Below are 24,367 nucleotides of genomic sequence, written 5' to 3'. Positions count from 1 at the left end.
TTCTCTGTTATTTTCTTTGCTGACTCCTATCTTTGCATATTTAGAAAATAATTAAGAAAAGCAAAGATAGGGAATCGGATATCTTAAAGATAAAATTCTTCTTCAGCTTTTGTACATAAATTACTGCAAAAGAATACAATAGATTAGGAATTTCCTTTGTAACTTTTTTGTGATTACAACATTACATCAAACTGCCTTGTCTCTTCCGCCTTTCAATAATTTTTTACTCCTGCAATTGATTTTTCGCAAGACAACGAAGCTCGTTGAGGTCTTCATCCTAAAAACGGACAAAAATAAGAAAAAAAGAATTGGTACATGATATTAATTTCGATAAAGGGTAGAAGAAATCGAAACATATTTAATTTCATAGACTTTTCTTTGGAGTAGTGAAACGAAAAAAATTACAACAATGTAAAATCGGCAAAAGCACAAAAATTTAACTGACAGATCAATAATAAAACAAATCAAACTAATATAAAAACAAAACAACAATGCAAAAAAATCTAGCAGAGAAAATAAATACTTAATAGTACTCCCTCAAATCGTTGGAAGAACAAAAGAATATAATACTACTCCATCATACAATAATTTAATAGGATGAACAAACTGGAACCGGAAGATTGCTGCAATCTTCTTCTATCCAACTTAAATAGTAGACAAATTCTTATGCTCTATTCATTAAAAATTAAAAAAACGTTACAAATGATCACTTTATTAGAGGAAGCAAAAGAAAATAAACGGCTGATATGACTTAATTAGGGAAAAATGGTAGATTGGACCTTATTAATGTAATAAAAATATGTGGACATTAAATATAGTAAATGTATGAAAACAATTAAAAAGGAAAAAAATCAGAGAAAACAGAATTTGGGGGACGTGGAGGTGTAATTAAGAGATTGTGGGATGTGATTTTTGGGAAGAAATTAAATGAGACTAACTGAGAAGAGAATCACTCTATAATAAGAAGAAGAAAACGGCTATGTATAGAAGGAAGGAAGAACTTAAGGAAAAGTAATTAATTGTAGTAATAACTGGAAGACATTAATTGAAAATAAGTGTGGCAGAAAAATTAAGTGTCTTCGAACCGATAATGGCTTGGAGTTTTGCAATGAAGAGTTTGACAATTTCTGCAAGATTCATGGTGTATTGAGACATAGAACTGTTAGGCATACACCACAATAGAATGGAATAATTGAAAGGATGAACTGCACTTTTCTTGAGAAAGCACGATGTATGCTCTCTAATGCTAAGGTGCCTAAAGAGTTTTGGGCGGAAGCAGTAAATACTGCTTGTTATGTTGCTAATCGTTCTCCAACGTCGGTGATTGACTTCAAAACTCCAAATGAGGTATGGTCAGGTAAACCGTCTGATTACTCGTACTTAAGAATCTTTAGATGTCCCGCATATTATCATGTAAGTGATGGAAAACTAGAATCTAGAGCTCAAAAAGGTTTATTTATAGGATATACTGAAGGGGTAAAAGGATATAGAATATGAAGTTTAGATCCTCTTAAGTTTGTAATCAGTAAAGATGTTACTTTTGATGAGGCCTCTATGCTTGATCCTGGAAAGACTTTTATTGAGTTTGTAGGACAGAAAGTTCTTACAACAGAAACGGTGGAAGGAAAACATGAAACTCATCGAGCAGGAGGATCAAGTGACTTAGGTAGAGTCACATAGTGAAAAAGCTCACACAGTAGCACCGGAAGGAACCATACAGTATAGGAAGGGACAAATGAACTCTGAAGCCTAATCCAAGAATATTATCCTCAACCTTCGCAAGATAATCTTGTGGCCTATGCATTAGCTACTGCCGAGGACAAAATAAAGGATCTGTAACCTTCAAGCTATACAGAAGCTACTATGTGTGGTGAAGCTGCTCAATGATGTTTAGCTATGACCGAAGAGATGGAATCTCTGCACAAGAACTAGACATGGGATTTGGTGAGTCTACCAAAGGGAAAGAGAATTGTTGGTTGCAAATGGGTCTTTAGAAAAAAGGATGGCATTGCAGGTGTAGAAGATGCTAAATCAAAGCGAGATCAATTGCCAAGGGCTTTTTTCAGAAGGAGGAAATAGACTACAATAAGATTTCTCACCAATCGTGAAGCATAGATCAATTCGTTTGTTACTAACTTTGGTTGCCCATTATGACTTGAAGCTTCATTAGCTTGATGTCAAGACTACATTCTTACATAGTGAACTTGAAGAGGTGATCTACATGAATCAGTCCAAGGGTTTCCTTATTAAAGGAAAAAAAGACCAGGTTTGTCAATTGAAGAAATCTTTGTATGGTTTGAAACAGTCCCCACGATAGTGGCATAAGAGATTTAATGCATTCATGATTACTAAAGGTTTCTCGAGAAGTGCATTTGATAGCTGCGTGTATCACATAACAGTGTCTGGTAATTCAAATAGTTATCTACTGTTATATATTGATGATATTGCTGCTAATAGTATGACAAAGATAAATGATTTGAAGAAACTGCTAAGGAGTTTGACATGAAAGATTTAAGTGAAGCTAAGAAACTTGGAATGGAGATTCACAGGAAGAATGGTGAGGTACATCTCTTCCAGAAGAAGTATATTGAGAAGGTAATTCAGAGGTTTGGCACGGATAAATGTAAACCCGTTACTTTACCGTTAGCGCAACATTTCAGACTTTCTTCTTTGATGGCACCGCAATCAAAGGAAGAGGCAGAGTACATGTCAAAAGTTCCTTATTCTAGTGCAGTTGGTAGCATTATGTATGTTATGGTTTGCACTCGGCCAGATATTGCTCAAGCAGTGAGGGTGGTAAGTCGATTCATGTCTAATCCGGGTGAGACACATTGAGAAGAAATTAAGTGGATATTGAGATATCTTAAAGGTTCTTCGAATGTTGGTCTAAGTTTTCGTAGGATGAGAAATAAAGGCTTCTAGGCCCTTGGTTAAATGGATTCTGATTTTGCAAGTGATCTTGATAGAAGGAGATCAACAACGGGCTATATCTTTACTCTTGCAGGTAGTGCCATAAGTTGGAAGGAAACTCTCCAGTCTATAGTTGTTTTGTCCACAACAGAAGCTGAATATATGGCAGCAGCAGAAGCAGTAAAGGAGGCTATATGGTTGAAAGGTTTGGTGTCAGAATTGAGTAGGTTTCAACATGAACCAACTCTAAAATGTGATAGCAGAGTTCTATTCACTTGATAAAAAATCAGAGATTTCATGATTGCACAAACACAGATATCAGATTCCATTTTATTCGTGATGTTGTTGAACAAGGCACAGTCAAGGTCTTAAAGGTTGACACAAAGGACAAAGCAGCGGATATGTTGACCAAGGTGGTTCCTTTTGTCAAGTTCAGTCATTGTATGAATTTGGCAGGAGCTTGCATCGACTGATGAGTCAGGATGGAGAACGGCAGGGCAAGGTAGAGCTGATAGCATGTACAAGGTTTCGGTTAGTGTCACTTGTTTCCTACACGGAGTTAGCTCACGTAGGCTTAGAGACATTGGACTGAATGACGTTCATATGGAAGCTCGAAATTCATCTCAAGGTGGAGACTGTGAAGTTAAGAAGATATTCAAGCCAATTCCTACTCAAAAGCAGAAAGAAATAAAAGGAAACTTTCTTCTTTGTTGGTTTTCGAGTGTCATTGGGATTTAGCTCCTTTCTAGGAAAGGATTAGACCTAGTAGTATAAATACATGCTAGCTAGAATTTATTAAGGAGAACAGAACATAGAGCCTAAGTGTATTTCTTCTTGTAATTTACTTTCTATCTTGATATTAATAAAAGTGCCGGCCGTTCTCCGTGGACTAGGATCACATTGATCCGAACCATATTAATTACTGTGTTTTTATCGTTTATGCGCTAACAGGCCTCAAAATGTCCAACTTAAATTTAATATATTTCTTTTGGTACATTCAAATTTAATGTATACACATATCACTGTTACATCATAACACTGACCTCTAAAGGCTCTAGCTTCTCTCTTGTTTAACGGAAATGTTGAGTTTTTTGCTTCTCATCCGATTTACTATATCTGATTTGAGGCTTGATTAATTCGAATTTGTGTCCCCTTCAACAAATAGATAACGAATTCTGTTAATTCTTAATCCAAATCTTATCATGCGTAGCTTTTCCAAAATTTTCTCCATTTCACTTTCAAAAGTCAAAGTAGACGTTGGACGACAAGTGCAGTTTTCGGTAGATTTTGTAGTTTTATTCTAAACCATTTTACACGGAAAAAATCTTTATGTAGTGTATTATTTAAGAGCTTAAGTTCTATACCTAATATTTATACCTTTTTAACATTATATGATTAAATCGTCCTGTATTACATATAACTTTTCAAGTCAAATTCAATATGGTAACCTAGAATAGACTTATAGAGTAGTACGTAATTTGCTATGTTCCGTTAAGTTAAATTGGTTGCGTATGTTTTGAACCAAAGATTAGTTTGACGTAGAAACTCAAATCTAGACAAAAAATAGGGTAGGAGTAAATTATTATTTAAGTTATATAGACTGACATAATAAATTTTATCTTGTTATCAGTGAATTTTAACGTATATCTCATCCTCTCTAATCCCTACTTGTGAGATTACATTTGGTATGTTGTTGTTGTTGTTTTTGTAATTTTAACATATGATAGCAAGCTAGTTAGTGGTCAATTTTACCAAATTACAAATCAATACAATCAAGAAATTCACCTGTAATTACTTATTTAGTTATTTAATTGTATAAATATTTTATAAACCATTATTGGTATAAATATAACTGAGGAATAATTATTTAGTGTAGCTTCTTCTAAGAGATAATTATTAATAATAACTATCTTTTAATTTATTTGTATTTAATAGCTACAGTGATTTTGTAAATTATCATTCATAGCTACCAAAACACATCAAGCTACTATGACTGAAGTGGTTATTGGGTGTGGCTTTGCCCTTGTCCACCCAGGTTTGAACTCAGTCAATCACATTACTTTTTACATGTTTTTCCTAGATTCTTCTCCTTGTATTTTGAGTGTATCTGAGTGTATTTCAGATACAGTTAGTTACGAATGGTAAGAAGCTATAACAAGGTAGTTATTCCTATAAGTTTACCTAAGCTTTACGCGGCGCAAATTCAAATGTGTCTCGGGGCCCTAATAAAAGTATTGTTTGGGGGCAAGCTGCTAAACTATTGATCTTCGTATAGTTTCCGAATATCTAAATTTTAGTTTTAAAATTTTAAATAAATCTAATTTAATTTAGTTCCGTAGATTAATTAAATTGATTCTCGAGAAACAAAATGTGACAAGTAAAAGTGGACGGAGGGAGTATTTGTGTGAAGCTTGCCATTACTAGCTAGAGGTTAAATAATGGGCTATTTTAGTAATTAATTATCGTTTTGATTTTGTCATTGTTTTGACAAGTTTGTAGTATTCTAATCAGTGGCGGAGGCAGGATTTTCGTCAAGGGGGTTCGAAATATGAAGAAGTAAACACGCGAAAATTAAAAAATGATTGCGGGGGTTTGGTTTGGGGGGGGGGGGGGTAGAAGTTCAAGACTAACCTTATAATCCACTAATTTTAACTTGCCTTGCCATGTCCCGTTTAACATTTGCCATGCTCCTTTGAGTCTTAAAATTTCTTGTGTTTTTTGTTTTCTTTCACTTTGCTAGTTTTTGCTTTATTTTGAAGTTTTTATGTCTTTTTCTTCCGCTTTAGTGCCTCTTCCAATCATAATATACGATTTAAAATCGTCAAGATTCTTGAATGAGAAAGAAATTAATATTGTATGATTTATGAATGAGAGAGAGAGGAACAAAATAATAAGAATCAAAATGTTATTCATAATTTTGAAAAAAGGTAGAGAATATACGAATAAAAGTACAATTTAAAATATTTAAAAGATACTTATAAAAATTACGGTTAAAAAAGACTTGTTTAAATCACGAAATTCGAATTGTGCCGCATAAATTGGTCAAACGTATTTTGTGTTTCAGCTTGAAATTTTATTGTTTTTTCTTTTCATGTTAATTAATTACTTTATAAAAATTCTCAGTAGAATCCATTACAATTAATCAACCAAAAGCTCGCACATACAAATAGAGCTGGCATAAAATGGTGAATTTAAGTGCAGCCCAATGGTCTATATTAGAGGCGGGCGTTTGGGCCATCGGATTGGATATGAAATTTTCGGTTTGGATATTCGATTTTCGGATTGGATTGGGTATTTTAAGTTCGGTTTCGGATTATTCGGTTTGGATATTTTAAATTTTCGGAGTAAAAAAAGCTTTCCCTATATCAAATTAGCAGAATTAACAAATTTTGACTCTTGAGACTAAGGCAAACTTATTAGGAACGAAATTCATGTGTTAGTTCCACAGAAGTAAATCTAAAATCTTAATTGCTCAGTAAAAAAAGCTTTCCAGTTCAAATTAGGATTAATAAATTCAAGTCATGTCCAACATAGTAAATCCATACCAAATAAAAGCATTCTGAAAAAGTGGAAATGAACAAAATAAAATCTAAGTAGTCATCTGGAAAAAAAAACAAAGAACTCTGTCGTGAGTGACACTAACGTGAGACTTTTGAGACTCGAGAAGTAAGAAAATCCTATACTATATTTGATTTAGTAGAGAATTGTATATTAGATTTAATATTTTAATGGGTAGGGCCTTAGGTATTAATCTATTGGACCTTTAGAAATTAGACTTATTAGTACTGGGCACATGATATAGGTAGGTCTAGATAAAAGGTACTCCCTCTGCTTCAATTTCTGTGAACCTATTTCCTTTTTTAGTCCGTACCAAAATGAATGACCTCTTTCCTAATTTGAAAATAAATTCACTTTATGAAATGATTTCTGATTATTTTTACACAAATATTCAAGACTTAATTTGAACCACAAGTTTCAAAAGAATTCACTCTTCCAAAAATCCATTGTACTAAATCCATATCCAATCCGAAATCCATAAATTTTAAAAATAAAATCCTAAGTCCAATCTATAATTTAAATATCCAAACCAAATATTTAAAAAGTTCGAATTTCGGGCTGACCCAAACTATACCCCATCATAAACTCTATATAGAGTCAAAAGGCTTCATAGGGCCTGAACTCGAATTTCAAGTGGGCCCAAACTATACCCCATCATAGACTCTATACAGCATCAAAAAGGCTTCATAGGGCCATAACTCGGAGCAAAAAGAGAAAAAACATGACAGTGACCAAGGTAATATATGATTTGTTCATCTAAGCTTCTCAGTTACGTCTACGAAGCTCAATAAGGTAATATTCATCTTTTATATACTTCCGGTGGAACCGGTTCATCACCGCCCCTGAATTTCTAATTATAATTTATGGTATATAATTGTAATTAAGGTAATATATGATTTGTTCTCCTATCCTTATTAGAATAGGATTCAAGGAAAGGAGGTCATTTATATTATATTATATTATGTGAATACAAAGGCCAAAAAACATTCTTGTCTCCTCTTTTCTGGCTACAGGTTAAATAATCCGACTTCAATTTCAGAGAGAGACCCTATTATTGTCGAGTTTATTAATGGAGGAGCTTATTGATGATGTGAAGCATTGGGTTGCTATGCTTTGGAGTCTTGTATCAACCCTTTTCCAGCGTTACTTTGATACTTCGGACTTGGCAATTACTCATGCTCTTGGGGTTACTTGGAGTATTGTATCATACCCTTACTACAGGATCTCAAGTGTTTACCAGCATTACTTGTTGGATAAAATCAGTCCTTATGGACTGTACAGGTGGATTATAACTGCTGTCTTGGCTATCCTTTATAGTCTTAGGGTTTGTGTTCGAGGATTTTATCCAGGCACATATTTAGTGTTGTTCCACTTCTCTGGAATTCTCTGTAAATTCCTGTCCCCTCATGGACTACCTGATCCTGATGATGATGGACCTGTCTTGCCAATTAAAGGTCCTCTCATTCGTCAACTTCCCGAGTTCAACTTCTGGTAATGCTCTGTTCCTCTCACTTGTTTTCTATTTGATTTCTGCTATTATTTACTCTCTTTTGGGCATTGCTTAGCATGCTGTTGTGTTGCTGTCACTATTTTCCTTTTTTCCTATCGGACTTGCTTTGTTATTGCTATATTCTGAGCGCCGAGGGTCTAGAGGTAAGGTCTGCGTACACTCTATTCTCCCCCGGACTAATGCAAGGGTTCAACCAAACACCCTTCGCCGAAAAATTATACCGTGTAAACATGTAAATTATTATATATTACATATTGAACACCCTTAATATATAGATTATACGAATTCGAACACCCTTAACAAAATTCCTAGCTCCGCCACTGGGGCAGGGGCGGTGGGTTCAGCTGAACCCAGTAACTTTGATCCGAACCATATATTTGTATTAAATTTTTGTCAAATATGTACAATTATTAATTTAGAACCTAGTAACTTTAAAGAATTAGAACCCCGAACCCACAAGTTTCAAAATCCTGGCTCCGCCTCTCCTAGTTGTGGGATTACATTGGGTATGTTGTTGTTGTAATAATTTATTCAATTTGCTTTAATTGTTGTTTTCACATTGGTCTCTTCCCTTTCCTGTTAAGGTTTTAGAGTAATTTATTAACGCGTTAAAACATTCTAGCATGTGTGCAACAATAACAACATGCCCAGTTACTTCTTGTTCAGTGGGTATCGTTTTCTTTGCTTATTTTAGCATGGCCATATATTCAGGGTTTTATACTGTTGCCTCCTTAAAAAACAACTACTTGTATCGGTTAGCTGACATTGTAACAGTCACATTATTATTTTTGCTTTCAAGTTGTGGGTGAATGATTTGATGGAATGTTTAAATCAACATCTGTCATGCTGAATCATTTTTTTGTTTTAATAAGCCATCACCATGGTTGTGATCCCATAGGTGTGGGGGGTTAGGCTTGACCCCTACCATGTCTAATTAATCCAAAAAAGTTACACATACTAGAGGGGGACATGGACCAAACCTCTAATAATCTATGCATTCACAGAAGTACAAGTAAGAGGAAGGATAAGCCTATACAACATCCTTCTCTAATCTAAGCAAAATTATACAAGTTAGCTTACAAAGAAGTTACATTTCTCATATCTCCTTCTCATGGTGGGAAGTGCCACTTATCTAGTTGAATTAAACCTTTTCCTTCTTGAGGCATAGTATGCATAGAGGAGAATAAGGTTTCATTTCCACTAGTAGAGGCAAGCTTTGCCAAGAGGTCAGCTACCATATTGGCTTCCCTGTAACAATGAACAAACTGGACAGTAGCATTCCTGATACTAGACTTAGGGCTCGTTTGGTTGGGAAACAACTTATCCCGGGATAACTAATCCCGGTATTAGTTATCCCGGATTTTTATTCCAATCAAACATGGGATAAGGAGGCACTAAAATCTTATCTCGGGACTATTTTTGCTTATCCTTCACACCAAACGAACCCTTAGTGTCATAAATGATCCTCCTTATTCACCTCATTGTTGTTGAGCATATTATTGATTACCATAGAGTCCATTTCTACAGTAAAACTGTTAAATCCTCTATCAATGCACCACTTGACACCAAATCTAACAGCTTCAGCTTCAGTTTGATTGTTGCTACAGCTCTGAACTGGCTTAGAAAAGGCCACATGCTGAATCATTCGAAAAGAATCTTAACTGTTTCTTTATTGTACTCATTTTGAAGAAAGTGTATTGGTGTAATTAATGTCAAAAAAAAGTGTATTGGTGTAATGGGGGGAGTATTTACAAAATGATGGGAAACTTGCTGCCAAGTAGTTCTAAATCAGTAATAGATAATCTTTTAGACAAATTCTTGTAAGTTGTCTTCTAAGCTGACAAGGAAAAATGTTAATTATAGCTCAGAGTTGATCAAACCATAACATCATATGAATCAAGTCATATTCATACAGGGTCTCCACTTCATAGGATTTATTGAACAAAAAAATACAACAATTTTGAAAGATATTCATCGTAGATTTCCCAAATACATGACATTAAGCATATTGATTTACAATCCTGCCACATGTTCGCCATCACATTTAATGGTCATGGGAAGAGGGATGCCTCCAGCCAAACACCACAGAACCATCTTCCCTGGACCGGTAACAACAACAACACACCCAGTGAAATCCCACAAAGTGGGGTTTGGGGAGGGTAGAGTGTACATAGACACACAGAACTTAGGGTGGTAGAGAGGCTGTTTCTGGCTTCCCTGGACCGGTATAGAACCCCAAACCAGATGATGGCACACATGCCCTTTCCGGTTACAGTGTGCCAACGCTTTGGTTGATGCAAAATCACGCCTTTGTAGGTCAAGCCATATCCGTGTACACCCCCTATCTCTCTTCCTTTATTGTTGCTCGCGAAAGCTTCAGTGCACGCAGTGACTGTCCTCGGTGACTTCTAAAGCGCTCCGGATAAAGAGCTATACGCGTTAAACATTGCTCTTTTATTTTTTATTTTTTATAAAAGTAAACATTGCATGGTTTTTCGATAGTGTGGATCTACACCTTATAGTGGGATGCCCTTTTGCCATGAACCACAACAATCGAAAGGAGGAGAGTCATTTTTTAATCTTACCTTTATGTTTCCACGGAAACCCATTTTTCCTTTCTGCTACTTTCTTATGACTCTTGGGTGTTGTTATAAAATGTCTAATCTCTTCTGTCTACTTTCTTCAGGTATGCCGCAACAATAGATCTCTGTCTGGTATTTACCATGACTTTTTTTCCCGTAGTTGATGTTGAAGGTTGCTGGCCTCTCGTTTTTATTGCCTGGTGTCTAGTATATGGCTATAAAATGGTTGGTGTAATTTTCAAGTCGAAGAGATACAAATACAACCCATTTACCCTTAAAGAGCAGGTGATGAAAGCATCATTAAGTTAGACCAGCCTTTGTTTGGTGGGAGTATTTAAAACATTCCTTTTGTTCTTGTAACAGGAAGTAGTCAGGAAAAGGACAGCAGGAAGTGGCAGCAGCACCACTGTGAAAGGACATCAGGATGTGGCAGCAGCATCTGGAATACTGATTTCTGTTTAAGACGAAATGGAGTAGGAATTAGGAAAAAACTATATGGAATTGCTACATGTAATTATAACTATATCTATATCTATCTATCTATCTATCTATCTATATATATATATATATATATATATAGATAGATAGAAAATCTTGAGAAGATTAGGTTCTCTTAGTTTTTTCTTTACTCATTACTACTATTTATTTACTGTAGTTTACGTTATGTGGGATGATAATTATATTCACGGCATATTTACAGGTTGATTGGTTTTGAGTACTTATTTTGGTCTTTCCTCTTCTCCTCTTTAAGGTACTTGCAAAATAACTGCTAGATTTTTGTTCAGTTATCTAGGAGCAAAAATTTTTGTTTTCTATATCTTTCTTCTTATTCTCTAAGAGCCCATCTCTGCATCAGTTATGGATTACACTTGCTTGATGCAGCTTCCTATAGTTGCAGGATGGAAGTCTTGAGTTTGAGAAGTTGGCTACTACCAATTGACGATGTCAATAAATAAGCAATGTGTAATCTGGATGCTAAACTGTGTAGTTTAGCTTCATCTATTCAACATCTCTTTTCCAGATTACTTGGGTGAAACTGATCGCGTTTATCCTTTTTGAAACTGTTTATTAGGCGATATAAGCGTTGTCCATTGTGAGGCCATTATGTGGAGTTCACTTTAAAGCTACTGCATAAAGTCACAAGCAATTGTTAGCCTTACGAAGGGCGAATACATTATCTATTTTTGCAACTAAAGCCAGCATTAGTGGCAGAGAAGTGGCATGGAGGTGACTTAAAGGAAGCTCTACCTAATTTGGGCAAGATTTCCTGTTTGTTTTCTCCCTGCCCAAGCATCTGTGAAAGATAGTGAAAGCCTTGAAGATCAAATTCATCTACATTTATGTGCTCAAGAACATTACGAAAACTGAAAAGCACCACCAAAATCTCACTTCATCTTAATGATGACATTTATCTCCAAGATTTAGAAATTATGGACAAAGGCCTTCTCTTTCTGTCTGTTCTTCCCGGAGTGAGTAAATTGCATGTAGAAAGCTCTAGGGGCGTATAGTTGATATGTAGTGTGCATAAAGGAGATATTGTATCACGATTACAATCGTGTCATTGGGCCGGTTCCTTTCTAATTATTCGAATTGGTATAATTTCTTAGTGGGTTGTTTAAGTTGTTGGCCCAATATCTATTTAGGTCTTGTTTTCATCTTTTGTCTTAATTTTCCTAAAGGCAGAATTGCCACCTGTAATGGACAAGTGTCCCAAATAGTACTAGTACTACAAGGCCAGCTGTAGCTAGCAAAAACCCTTGTTATATTCAACTCTTTTTACGCAAGAGGTAATCATTCTATGAAAAAATCTGAATTATTTTCCTGTTTAGTTCTTTCTTATTTTCTGTATTTTCTCCCTTTAATCCAAATTGGTAGCTTGAGTGCTACATATTGTAAGCTTTACTTTAGGCTTTTGTGCTTGAAGTAGGTGCTCTTACAAAAGTGGATATAGTAATGAATAATTATGTTTGTACTTTTGCAGGGCATTGGGCAATTCTTCGTAGCTATGGATAAAGAAGACCAGTGGCACGTTCTGCATCTTCCGTGAATAGTATAATGGATTCAAATCTTCTTGGGTGTTATTTCTGCAGAACAACATGATTTTAGCCTACTATCTTCTTAGAGAAAGAGACACACTTGGCTTTCACCAAGTTTTGATCGCATGCCATTCAATCTAAGTATTTTGACTAGTCTCTGACTGTTTATATACTTTTGACACTTTTGAGTTAATAACTGTGGACTTTGTTCTTATGTAGAGCATAACGATATGTTCCTGAATCAATATATACACTATTTTAGAGTATAATTGTTATTTTACCTGGAAAATAAATTAGTGCAAATATTTGGTGGTATAAATATCATGTTGATTAATTGGAATATACATGCTTTCAGCAAAAAATTAATGAGGGAAACTATTTGAAGTTATATATTTGACATCTTTCTAATTGCATCTACATATTGACTTTATGTGTCTGCACATTATCTTAATAGGGTTTTTCCTAAATTAGATATACTATAAGCTGACTTCCCTTTTACCTTTTTCATGCCTCATATTCTTTTACCTTCTTCATAGCTCATATTCTTATAGTGAGTCTCTTTTTCTAGAGCTTGCTGTCGTAATATAGGCCCGTGGGGGCCACGGGCGGCAGGCATCTAGTATTGCAATATATGTAACATGTGACAAGTTGCTATTTTAATACTTGAAATTTGAATAATATAGTCTGCATTTATCTAACCATAATAAATGCTTTCATATGTGTGGGGTTTGATATTTCAATGATTTAAACGGTGGAGTCAACGTGCTCATAAACAAGGACTATACACGACTATCATTAATGGTTGCGATAAGACGGATATAATCCTTTCATTCTTATTAAAAGTCTCGGGTCAACTATTAGATATGAAAAAGATATTGTTAGGGAGTGTTTTCCCGTTAATAAGTTTTGCGCGGCGCAAATTCAAACGTGTCTCGGAGCCCTAATAAATGTATTGTTTGTGTCACAATTAAAATCGTGTCATTGGGCCGGTTCCTTTCTAATTATCCGAATTGGTATAATTTCTTAGTGGGTTGTTTAAGTTGTTGGCCCAATATCTATTTAGGTCTTGTTTTCATCTTTTGTCTTAATTTTCCTAAAGGCAGAATTGCCAGTTGTAATGGACAAGTGTCCCAAATAGTACTAGTACTACAAGGCCAACTGTAGCTAGCAAAAACCCTTGTTATAGTCAGCTCTTTGTACGCAAGAGGTAATCATTCTATGAAAAAATCTGAATTATTTTCCTGTTTAGTTCTTTCTTATTTTCTGTATTTTCTCCCTTTAATCCAAATTCGTAGCTTGAGTGCTACATTTGGTATCAAGAGCATCGATATTGGCCACCATGGTGAATCTACCGCCACCGTTAGAACAAAGTGATGGTGATGGTTCTTCAAATCTGGGTTTACAGTTACAAAATTTCATGGAAATCTCAACAAAACGGATGGAACAGATGAAAGAGATGCAATGCCGTAACGCTGAGAGTAATCAGCGAATGGAAACGATGGTGATGGAAATTAGAAGGAGAGATGAGTCTGCCACTGAGAATCGTTCATATATGGGTGTTTTGCAAGGTGGAGAACACTCTGAAATCGGGCAATCAGCAGTGAACGGAGCTTCACGTCCAGCTCCGTCGACCCCAATGAACCCAGCTTATTCAACTCCTATTCTTTGTCGTATCGGCGACATCCAACGTAAATCGGAATTTGGCCTTAACCACCACCCCAAACCCTCTTAACTTTCGCCATAGTACTCTTCCTAACCGGAGTCTTTCTCACCAATGAACCCTTATTTTTCTCACTCCCTTACATCTGCCATAAACTCAACCATACCTGTATCCCTTAGTACTTTACGACCCTTCATAAGTACACCAGCGTCCAGTGGGTCGTCAATCCTTGGTTTTAGCACATCAGGAAACCCTCTAACCTTTGGCAACTTCATGCCTTTTTCTATCACAGAAACACACACGCTTAATGCAACCCATATATCTAACTATTCCTTCACAGCCCAAATTCCCAACTACATACCCCAGTACACTGTTCCACCAACCCAAATAACGACGGCAGCCCAAAACTACCAGAACCCGCACTACCAAACCCACATACCCTGTTACGCAGCCCAAGCCCAATATATGACTCATCGAGGCCCAACCCAGTCCCATAATACCATCCCCACACTGTTCTCTAATCAAGATATCAATTCTCAGAATTTAAGATTCCTTAAAGCTAAATTAGAATTCCCTAAGTTCGATCTAAAAAATGTTAGGGGTTGGATAAGGCGTTGTGAGTATTATTTCGATTATTATCAAGTCCCTGATGCAGCTAAAATGACTTACGTGGCTGTTAGTGTGAAGGACAAATTTGATAGCTGGTTTGACTCTTATGTCATAGACCATGGTGGTCTGATTTATTGGAGCCAATTTTGTAGTGATATTTGTGAACGATATGATGGAATGGGGCCATTGGATGTGGTTACTACTTTCAATCGTTTACAGCAAACATCAGATGTAGATAGCTATCAAAAGAAGTTCGAGGACCTTCGTTGCAGAGTTCAAGTAGTGAGGCCTCAGCTAGACGAGTTGTACTTCGTTACTTGCTTTGTTGGGGCCCTGAAAGATGAGATTGGACCTATGGTCAAGGTGGCTAATTCTCAAACCTTGGTGGCAGCTTATAACATAGCCAAGTTATATGAGCAGTCACAAAATGCCCAGGCTAAAAGTAATGCACCTAGATACTCGAGGCCCAATCAATTTGTATCAAACTTTAAGGAATCAGGTTAGTCCGGTGTGGGAATTCAAAAAGACCCAATAGTCCCTGCTAGAGTTCCAGGCCCTAAACCAATGCTAGAAACTTTAAGAAGAGAGAACCTGTGCTATAAGTGTCATGAGAAGTATCATCCGGGCCATGTATGTAAGCCCAAAACGTTGAATGCTTTAGAGGGACTAGAAGAAGATGTTCCAATTGATGCCGAAGAAACAAATGAAGTGGTCGATGAGGTCGAAGAAATAGACCACGCTAAAGTTCCTATGAATTCCATGATGGGCTTGGATCATGCCCCAGCTACAATTAGAATTGTTGGTCTAGTGAAGAGACAAGCAGTGACTGTTCTAATTAATAGCGGGTCAACTCATAGTTTTGTTGATCCCTTACTGGTAGAACAATTTGGCCTAAGGATTGAAACCATGACGAGGCCCATGAGAGTGCGAGTGGCCGATGGACAGATGATGATTTGCAAATACTTATGTCCAATTTTCAAATGGAAAATGAATGAAGAGAATTTCTCTTTTGATTTGCGAGTCTTGAGAGCGGGTGGTGCTGACATTATTCTTGGCATGGATTGGGTCGATGCAGTGGCTCTTATCATGTTGAATACAAGGCCATATAACATTTCATTTTGTAAGGGTGATAGATTGGTTACCTTAATGGGGTGTAATGTTTCTGGCCCAAATGCAATTACCGACATCAAATCCATTCAACAACTGCTCAGGTTAGGCCAGTGTTCGATTTCAGCCCAACTGTCAACTATGGATATTGCTGAACTTGGGGAAAATCTCCCAACACCCATTCATAAATTATTGGATAGATATTCAGACATCTTTTTGGAACCCAAGGGGATGCCCCAAGCAGACCATGTGACCACGCGATTGAGTTATTGCCAGGGTCAAAACCTGTTAACCAGCGCCCTTACTGATATTCCTATGAACAGAAAAACACCATTCAGAGGATGGTAAGGGATATGATGGAGGCTCAAACAATTGTTCCCAGTACTTCACCTTATGCATCACCAGTTATCTTGGTCAAAAAGAAGGATTCAATTTGGCGAATTTGTGTTGATTACAGGAAGTTAAATGATATTATGATAAAAAATAAATATCCCATTCTAGTGGTGGAGGACCTCTTAGATGAACTAAATGGTGCTAAATTCTTTTCGAAACTGGATTTGAGGTTGGGGTATCATCAAATAAGGATGCGACCAGGTGATGAGTTCAAAACAGCTTTTCGGACTCACCATGGGCTTTTGGAATTCAAGGTGATGCCTTTTGGACTCACCAATGCTTCTGCCACCTTTCAGGCCCTAGTGCAAGAAGTATTTGGACCTTTTATCAGGAGGTTTGTTCTTGTCTTCTTTGACGACATTCTTATTTATAGCGTCAATTTACAAGATCATGTGCATCATTTGGAGGAAGTTTTTAAGGTATTGAAGCCTAATCAATTATTTGCTAAGTTATCCAAGTGTAGTTTTGCCGGCGCCCAAGTTGAATATTTGGGCTATATTATTTCTGGGAAGGGAGTGAGTACTGATCCCGCTAAGGTGGAAGCAATGGTCGGTTGGCCTTATCCTAGAACCATCAAAGAGTTACGTGGGTTTTTAGGACTCACATGTTATTATAGGAGGTTCATTAATAAGTTTCTTTGTTATAAGCAAACCTTTAACTGAACTTCTTAAAAAATGAGGATTCAACTGGAATTCACAAGTAGCGGTTGCCTTTGATGATTTGAAAAATGCCATGATTAGAGCACCAGTATTAGCCCTACCTAATTTCTCTATTCCATTTATTGTGGAAGTGGATGCTAGTGGTACTGGAGTGGGGGCGGTTTTAATGCAGCAAAACAGGGCAATTGCCTTTCTTAGTCAAGCTTTGAGTCCTAAACACTTAGGTCTCTCAATCTATGAAAAGGAATTAATTTCACTACTTCTGGCAGTTGAGAAATGGAGACACTACCTACAACCTAGCCACTTTATCATTCGGATTGATCACTTCAGTCTCAAGTTCTTGAGAGACCAAAGGATCACTACTGCTCTTCAACATAAAGGTATTTCTAAACTTATGGGATTAAGTTATGAGATACAATATAGAAAAGGGATAGAAAATGTAGTGGCAGATGCATTATTGAGGAGATTCGAAGACAATGAAGAATGCAACGGTTTGACAACTGTGCAACCTAAGTGGTAACTGATATCATTGAAAGTTATCAAGATGACCAAGAAGCTCAACACATGTTAGAGGAATTGCTCATTGATGCAAATGCACGACCTAACACAACTATGAAAAATGGCTTGCTGAGAATTGATGGAAAGCTATTTGTAGGCAGTCATGGGCAGTTGAGAGAGCAACTCATTGATCAAATTCACTCAACCCCATGGGGAGGCCATTCTGGTATTCTAGGCACTCAACAAAGATTAAGGGGTTTATTTCTTGGCTTAATTTACTGAATGATGTCAAGAACAGGGTAAAAAATTGCGAAGTTTGCCAAAGAAACAAGGCTGAACTTGTTCCTTACCCCGAGCTTTTACAACCACTGCCCATTCCCTCTAGAGTTTGGGGCCATTTGGCAATGGATTTCATCGAGGGGCTTCCTAAATCACACGGGAAGAACACTTTATTAGTGGTCATTGACAGGTATACTACGTATGCTCACTTGTTCACCTTATCTCACCCTTATAATGCATCCGAGGTGACTCAACTGTTCCTTGATCACATCTGCAAACTTCATGGGATCCCCACTTCTATCCTCTCTGATAGAGATCCTATATTCACGAGTTTGTTTTGGCGTGAAATCTTCAAAGGCCTGCAAGTGGATCAAAGACTCACATCAGCTTACCATCCACAATCAGATGGACAATCAGAGAAATTAAACCAATGTGTTGAAGCTTATTTGCGTTGTATGACTGGCCATAGACCCCAAGAATGGAGCAAATGGATCCCTATGGCGGAATTTTGGTACAATACCAATTTCCAATCATCCGTAGGGATGACACCATTTAAAGCATTATATGGCTATGACCCTCCCCTGCCTTCGTTTGAGCTTGTCGCATAGACAAGGTTAGAATCTGTGGACCAAATGTTGAGGGAAAGACAGATCACCAACAAGCTTCTGAAAGATAACTTGATCAAAGCTCAAAATAGGATGAAACAGTATGCAGATTCTAAGAGAAGTGAAAGAGAATTTGCAATTGGGGATATGGTCTATCTGAAACTGCAACCTTACCGGCAAATTTCAGTTGCAATGAGGAAAAATCTAAAGTTATCTGCAAAGTTCTTCGAACCCTATGAGGTGATTCGAAAACTAGGGCCTGTAGCATATGAGCTCAAATTGCCAGCAACCTCCAAGATCCACCCGGTATTTCATGTTTCTCAACTGAAGAAGAAAATAGGTGACAAGGTCGTACCATCTCAAGACCCTCCATTTTGCTCTGATGATGGTCAAATTCTTGCAGAACCAGTAGCTATCCTGGAAAGAAAAATGGTCAAAAGAGGAAACAAAGCAATCACGCAAGTTCTAGTGCAATGGGCGAATTTGTCGAAAGAGGAAGCTACCTGGGAAGATTACACGTTCTTGAAGTCTCAGTTTCCAGAATTCGACCCATGAATGGTGGAGATAGGACTTTTTTGGAAGGAGAATGGGATGTCACGATTACAATCGTGTCATTGGGCCGGTTCCTTTCTAATTATCCGAATTGGTATAATTTCTTAGTGGGTTGTTTAAGTTGTTTGCCTAATATCTATTTAGGTCTTGTTTTCATCTTTCATCTTAATTTTCCTAAAGGCAGAATTGCCACCTGTAATGGACAAGTGTCCCAAATAGTACTAGTACTATAAGGATAGCTGTAGCTAGCAAAAACCCTTGTTATATTCAACTCTTTTTACGCAAGAGGTAATCATTCTATGAAAAAATCTGAATTATTTTCTTGTTTAGTTCTTTCTTATTTTCTGTATTTTCTCCCTTTAATCCAAATTCGTAGCTTGAGTGCTACATATTGTAAGCTTTACTTTAGGCTTTTGTGCTTGAATTAGGTGCTCTTACAAAAGTGGATATAGTAATGAATAATTATGTTTGTACTTTTGCAGGGCATTGGGAAATTCTTCGTAGCTATGGATAAAGAAGACCAGTGGCACGTTCTGCATCTTTTGTGAATAGTATGATGGATTCAAATCTTCTTGGGTGTTATTTCTGCAGAACAACATGATTTTAGCCTACTATCTTCTTAGAGAAAGAGACACACTTGGCTTTCACCAAGTTTTGATCGCATGCCATTCAATCTAAGTATTTTGAATAGTCTCTGACTGTTTATATACTTTTGACACTTTTGAGTTAATAACTGTGGACTTTGTTCTTATGTAGAGCATAACGATATGTGCTTGAATCAATATATACACTATTTTAGAGTATAATTGTTATTTTACCTGGAAAGTAAATTAGTGCAATTATTTAGTGGTATAAATATCATGTCGATTAATTGGAATATACATGCTTTCAGCAAAAAATTAATGAGGGAAACTATTTGAAGTTATATATTTGACGTCTTTCTAATTGCATCTACATATTGACTTTATGTGTCTGCACATTATCTTAATAGGGTTTTTGCTAAATTAGATATACTATAAGCTGACTTCCCTTTTACCTTTTACCTTTTTCATGCCTCATGTTCTTTTACCTTCTTCATAGCTCATATTCTTATAGTAAACGTCTCTTTTTCTGGAGTTTGCTGTGGTAATATAGGGTCCGTGGGGAGCACGGGCGGCAGGCATCTAGTATTGCAATATATATAACATGTGACAAGTTGCTATTTTAATACTTGAAATTTGAATAATATAGTCTGCATTTATCTAACCATAATAAATGCTTTCATATGTGTGAGGTTTGATATGTCAATGATTTAAACGGTGGAGTCAACGTGCTCATAAACAAGGACTATACACGACTATCATTAATGGTTGCGATAAGACGGATATAATCCTTTCATTCTTATTAAAGGTCTCGGGTCAACTATCAGATATGAAAAAGATATTGTTAGGGAGTGTTTTTCTGTTAATAAGTTTTGCGCGACACAAATTCAAACGTGTCTCGGAGCCCTAATAAAAGTATTGTTTGGGGACAAGCGGCTAAACTATTGATCTTTCGTATAGTTTCCAAGCATTTAAATTTTAGTTTTAAAATATTAAATAAATCTAATTTAATTTAGTTTTGAAAATTAATTAAATTGACTCTCAAAAAATGAAATGTGATAAGTAAAAAAGGACGGAGGGAGTATTTGTGTGAAGTTTGCCGTCACTAGCTACAGGTTAAATAATGGGCTATTTCAATAATTAATTATCGTTTTGATTTTGTCATTATTTTTACAAGTTTATAATATTCTAATTATAGTTTATAATTGTAATTATGGTAATATATGATTTGTACTCCTATCCTTATTAGAATAGGATTTAAGAAGTTGAATAACTTGGTATAGAATGAGTTCATTGTATCCTATCCTTATTAGAATAGGATTTAAGGAGGATTTACAAAGGTGACTAACTTGTATAGAATGAGTTCATTGTATTCTATTATGTCAATTAATAATTTCCGAGCAACCAAAGCCGTGGCCCTATAAAGGGAAAAAAGTCCGATTTCAATTTCAGAGAGAGACCCTATTATTGTTGAGTTTATTAATGGAGGAGCTTATTGATGATGTGAAGCATTGGATTGCTATGCTTTGGAGTCTTGTGTCAACCCTTTTCCAGCGTTACTTTGATACTGCGGACTTGGCAATTACTCATGCTCTTGGGGTTACTTGGAGTATTGTATCATACCCTTACTACAGGATCTCAAGTGTTTACCAGCATTACTTGTTGGATAAAATCAGTCCTTATGGACTGTATAGGTGGATTGTAACTGCTGTCTTGGCTATCCTTTATGGCCTTAGGGTTTATGTTCGAGGATTCTACCCAGGCACATATTTAGTGTTCTTCCACTTCTCTGGAATTCTATGCAAATTCCTGTCCCCTCATGATGATGATATGGATGATGGGCCTGTCTTGCCAATTAAAGGTTCTGATGAATTCAAACCCCTCATTCGTCAACTTCCCGAGTTCAACTTCTGGTAATACTCACTTGTTTTCTATTTGATTTCTGTTGTTGTGTTGCTGTCATTATTTCCTTTTCCTATCTGGCTTGCTTTGTTATTGTTATATTCTGAGCCGAGGGTCTAGAAGTAAGGTCTGCGTACACTCTACCCTCCCCAGACCTTACCCCAACCTAGGGTGGTAGAGAGGCTGTTTCTGGCTTCCCTGGACCGCTATAGAACCCAGAACCAGATGATGGCACACATGCCCTTTCCGGTTATAGTGTGTCAACGCTTAGGTTGATGCATTAGTCATGCCTTTGTAGGTCAAGCCATATCCGTTTGCACCCCCCATCCCTCTTCCTTTATTGTTGCTCGCGAAAGCTTCAGTGCACGCAGTTACTGTCCTTGGTGACTTCTAAAGCGCTCCGGATAAAGAGCTATACGCATTAAACATTGCTCTTTTTATTTTTTTCAATAGAAGTAAGCATTGTATGGTTTTTCAATATTGTGGATCTACACCTTATAGTGGGATGCCCTTTTGCCATGAACCATAACAATCGAGAGGAGAATCATTTTTTTTATCTTACATCTATGTTTCCACAGAAACCTATTTTTCCTTTCTGCTACTTTCTTGAGACTCTTGTGTGTTGTTATAAAATGTCTAATCTCTTTTGTCTACTTTCTTCAGGTATGCCGCAACAATAGATCTCTGTCTGGTACTTACCATGACTTTCTTTCCCGTAGTTGATGTTAAAGGTTGCTGGCCTCTCATTTTTATCTCCTGGTGTCTGGTGTATGGTTATAAAATGGCTGTTGTACTTATCAAGTCGAAGAGATACAAATACAACCCATTTACCCTTATAAAGCAGGTGACCGAGTTGCTTTTGTGTATTTTTCTATGAAAGCATCATTTAGTTAGACCAGCCTTTATTTAGTGGGAGTATTTAAAACATTCCTTTTGTTCTTGTAACAGAAAGTGGCTGGAAAAGGACAGCAGGAAGTGGCAGCAGCACCTGTGAAAGGACATCAGGATGTGGCAGCAGCATCTGGAATACTGATTTCTGTTTAAGACCAAATGAAGTAGGAAATAGGAAAAAACAACGCAGAAATCCTTTTTAGTTGGAGCAATCTATCCCCTGTGAATGATGTTATCCCCCTCTTAGATTTCATTGGCTCCCTCTCAGTGGCTTAGCAGCCTTGATTTTTGAAACTCCTAGCTCTTACTAGTTTTTTTGCAGTGTCTGGAGTTTTTAACCTTTTCTTTGTAAAGCTTTTTGCATCTGCTTGATGCTTTTGAATATAACAGATTATTTCATCAAAAAACAACGTTGAAACTATAATGGAATTGCTACATGTAAATATAGTTAAATGGATACATTGTAGTTTTCACGGTCTTTATAATTATTCCCCATAATTACTGAAACTGCTGGAATATGAATGTATGTACTATCTAATCCTTTTTTTTTTTAATCATTATATATCATAAATCATAAAAACAGGGTTTATAATTGCATTTCAATATAAATAGCTATTAGAACGGTTACTGACTCTTAAAGGAACTGACCCCGGTAGAGACATATGACAACCTCACATTTTTGTGTTACTTGCTTTTCCCAGCTAGTGCCAAATTTCTATTTGTGCTGTCGTTTTAGAAAGACAGAGATTGGTTGCTGATCAAATGAGGTGCTCATATCAAATTATGAATTAAGATGTGTGTGTAATGTGCTTGACGAGGCAGACATTTCCTATAATATTTTTGGGTATTATATCTATAATATTTAACTATGGGACTGTGACTGTAAAAATTGCAGTGAGTTTTCCCCTTTGACTTCCTGAATATGATGTGATGATATTATTAGATTTCAGCTGCACATGCAGGTGGCTATTTGAACTAGAAATCTGAATTTTAGGTTTACTCCAATTACTTTGCGTGATTTGGATCTGTTTTATAGGAGATTATGTGAATCTGGATCATCGTAGAAAGATCTAAGAGGCCTGCTGCCTTGGGACAAGATGCTTTTCAAAATGAAGCTTCAAAATTTGGTGCTATATTATCCAAGAAATCATTGCTTTTCATTATCTATAGTAATTGATGTTTATTTGTATGATAACTATGTTTCTGATGTTAAGAAGTAGAATTTGAGGGCAGGTACTTTGAGTAGAATTTGAGGGCAGGTATTTTGACCAAAATTATTTTCTTAATCAGTTTCTTAGGAATCTACTGTCTTGCTGCAAAGAGAATTAGACTCATTTACCAGTGGAGCGTATCCTGTGCGTTCATATAATTACATGCATTTATGTGATTTTGATTATATGGATCTGAGATGTTTTTGCTGCTTTACTGCTTTTGAGAAAGAGAGGAGGCAAAAACAGCCTGCAGTAGTCGGCACTTTGAATCTCCAGCATCCCCTGTCGGTGAGGTCAATAACTTGTACTCTTATTCATAAGTGAACAAAATGGCAAATTCAGGTGCCTCACTTCATCTTGTGAGCTTTTAAATGGTCTTTCTTATTGCCAGATCCTATCATGGTAGATGATTTATTCATACCTCTGTGATGCCTTAGTAGTTGCCACCAATGAAATTTGTTCAACATCTCCTTATTGCTATGTTGTTCTTTGTCTACAGGTCTACTGCTGCTATGTTTCGACTTCTTTGAATGCTGGATACGTTGCATCAGCCCCTGTGCGAGGGTGTGAAATCTGGTCCCCCTTCTGCTTTTTTCCAGCTTTTGTCGATGGTTGACTTCCCAAACTTCTCCAAAGCCTTTTCTCCAAATGTTTCATCCTTGATTGTAGAATAGGGGCCATGAAACCTTTTTCCTCTCTGCCTCGACAAAGTTGTTTTTCTCTCCTCACCTTTATCATCCTTACCTTGATGGTGATGGTGGTGGTGATGATGATGGTGAAAAACTATTGCTAGCTTGTCTTTTAACTTCTTCCACCTTCCGTTA

The 24,367-nt window shown here is 36.6% G+C and overlaps 1 protein-coding gene across 3 annotated transcripts; it reads left to right on the top strand.

The window, feature by feature from the left end:
- The first annotated feature begins 7,288 nt into the window (after nucleotides 1-7,288).
- Nucleotides 7,289-22,789, top strand: LOC132058880 (protein RER1A-like). Of its 3 annotated transcripts, XM_059451266.1 has the most exons (4): nucleotides 7,289-7,922; nucleotides 21,401-21,452; nucleotides 22,105-22,285; nucleotides 22,390-22,789. In XM_059451266.1, exons 1-4 carry the CDS (start codon nucleotides 7,538-7,540, stop codon nucleotides 22,483-22,485), a joined length of 714 nt encoding a protein of 237 aa, XP_059307249.1. In that variant the 5' UTR covers nucleotides 7,289-7,537; the 3' UTR covers nucleotides 22,486-22,789. The 3 variants fall into 3 exon arrangements, with proteins under 3 accessions (XP_059307249.1, XP_059307250.1, XP_059307251.1); XM_059451267.1 differs by lacking the exons at nucleotides 21,401-21,452; nucleotides 22,105-22,285; nucleotides 22,390-22,789 and adding exons at nucleotides 10,665-10,845; nucleotides 10,924-11,253 and having other exon boundaries at nucleotides 7,293-7,959; XM_059451268.1 differs by lacking the exons at nucleotides 21,401-21,452; nucleotides 22,105-22,285 and adding an exon at nucleotides 10,665-10,845 and having other exon boundaries at nucleotides 7,294-7,959.
- Nucleotides 22,790-24,367: the final 1,578 nt, after the last annotated feature.

The sequence above is a fragment of the Lycium ferocissimum genome, chromosome 6 (genome assembly GCF_029784015.1).
Source record: "Lycium ferocissimum isolate CSIRO_LF1 chromosome 6, AGI_CSIRO_Lferr_CH_V1, whole genome shotgun sequence".
In the NCBI taxonomy this organism is placed as follows: domain Eukaryota; kingdom Viridiplantae; phylum Streptophyta; class Magnoliopsida; order Solanales; family Solanaceae; genus Lycium; species Lycium ferocissimum.
This window is presented reverse-complemented; position numbering and strand designations above follow the sequence as displayed.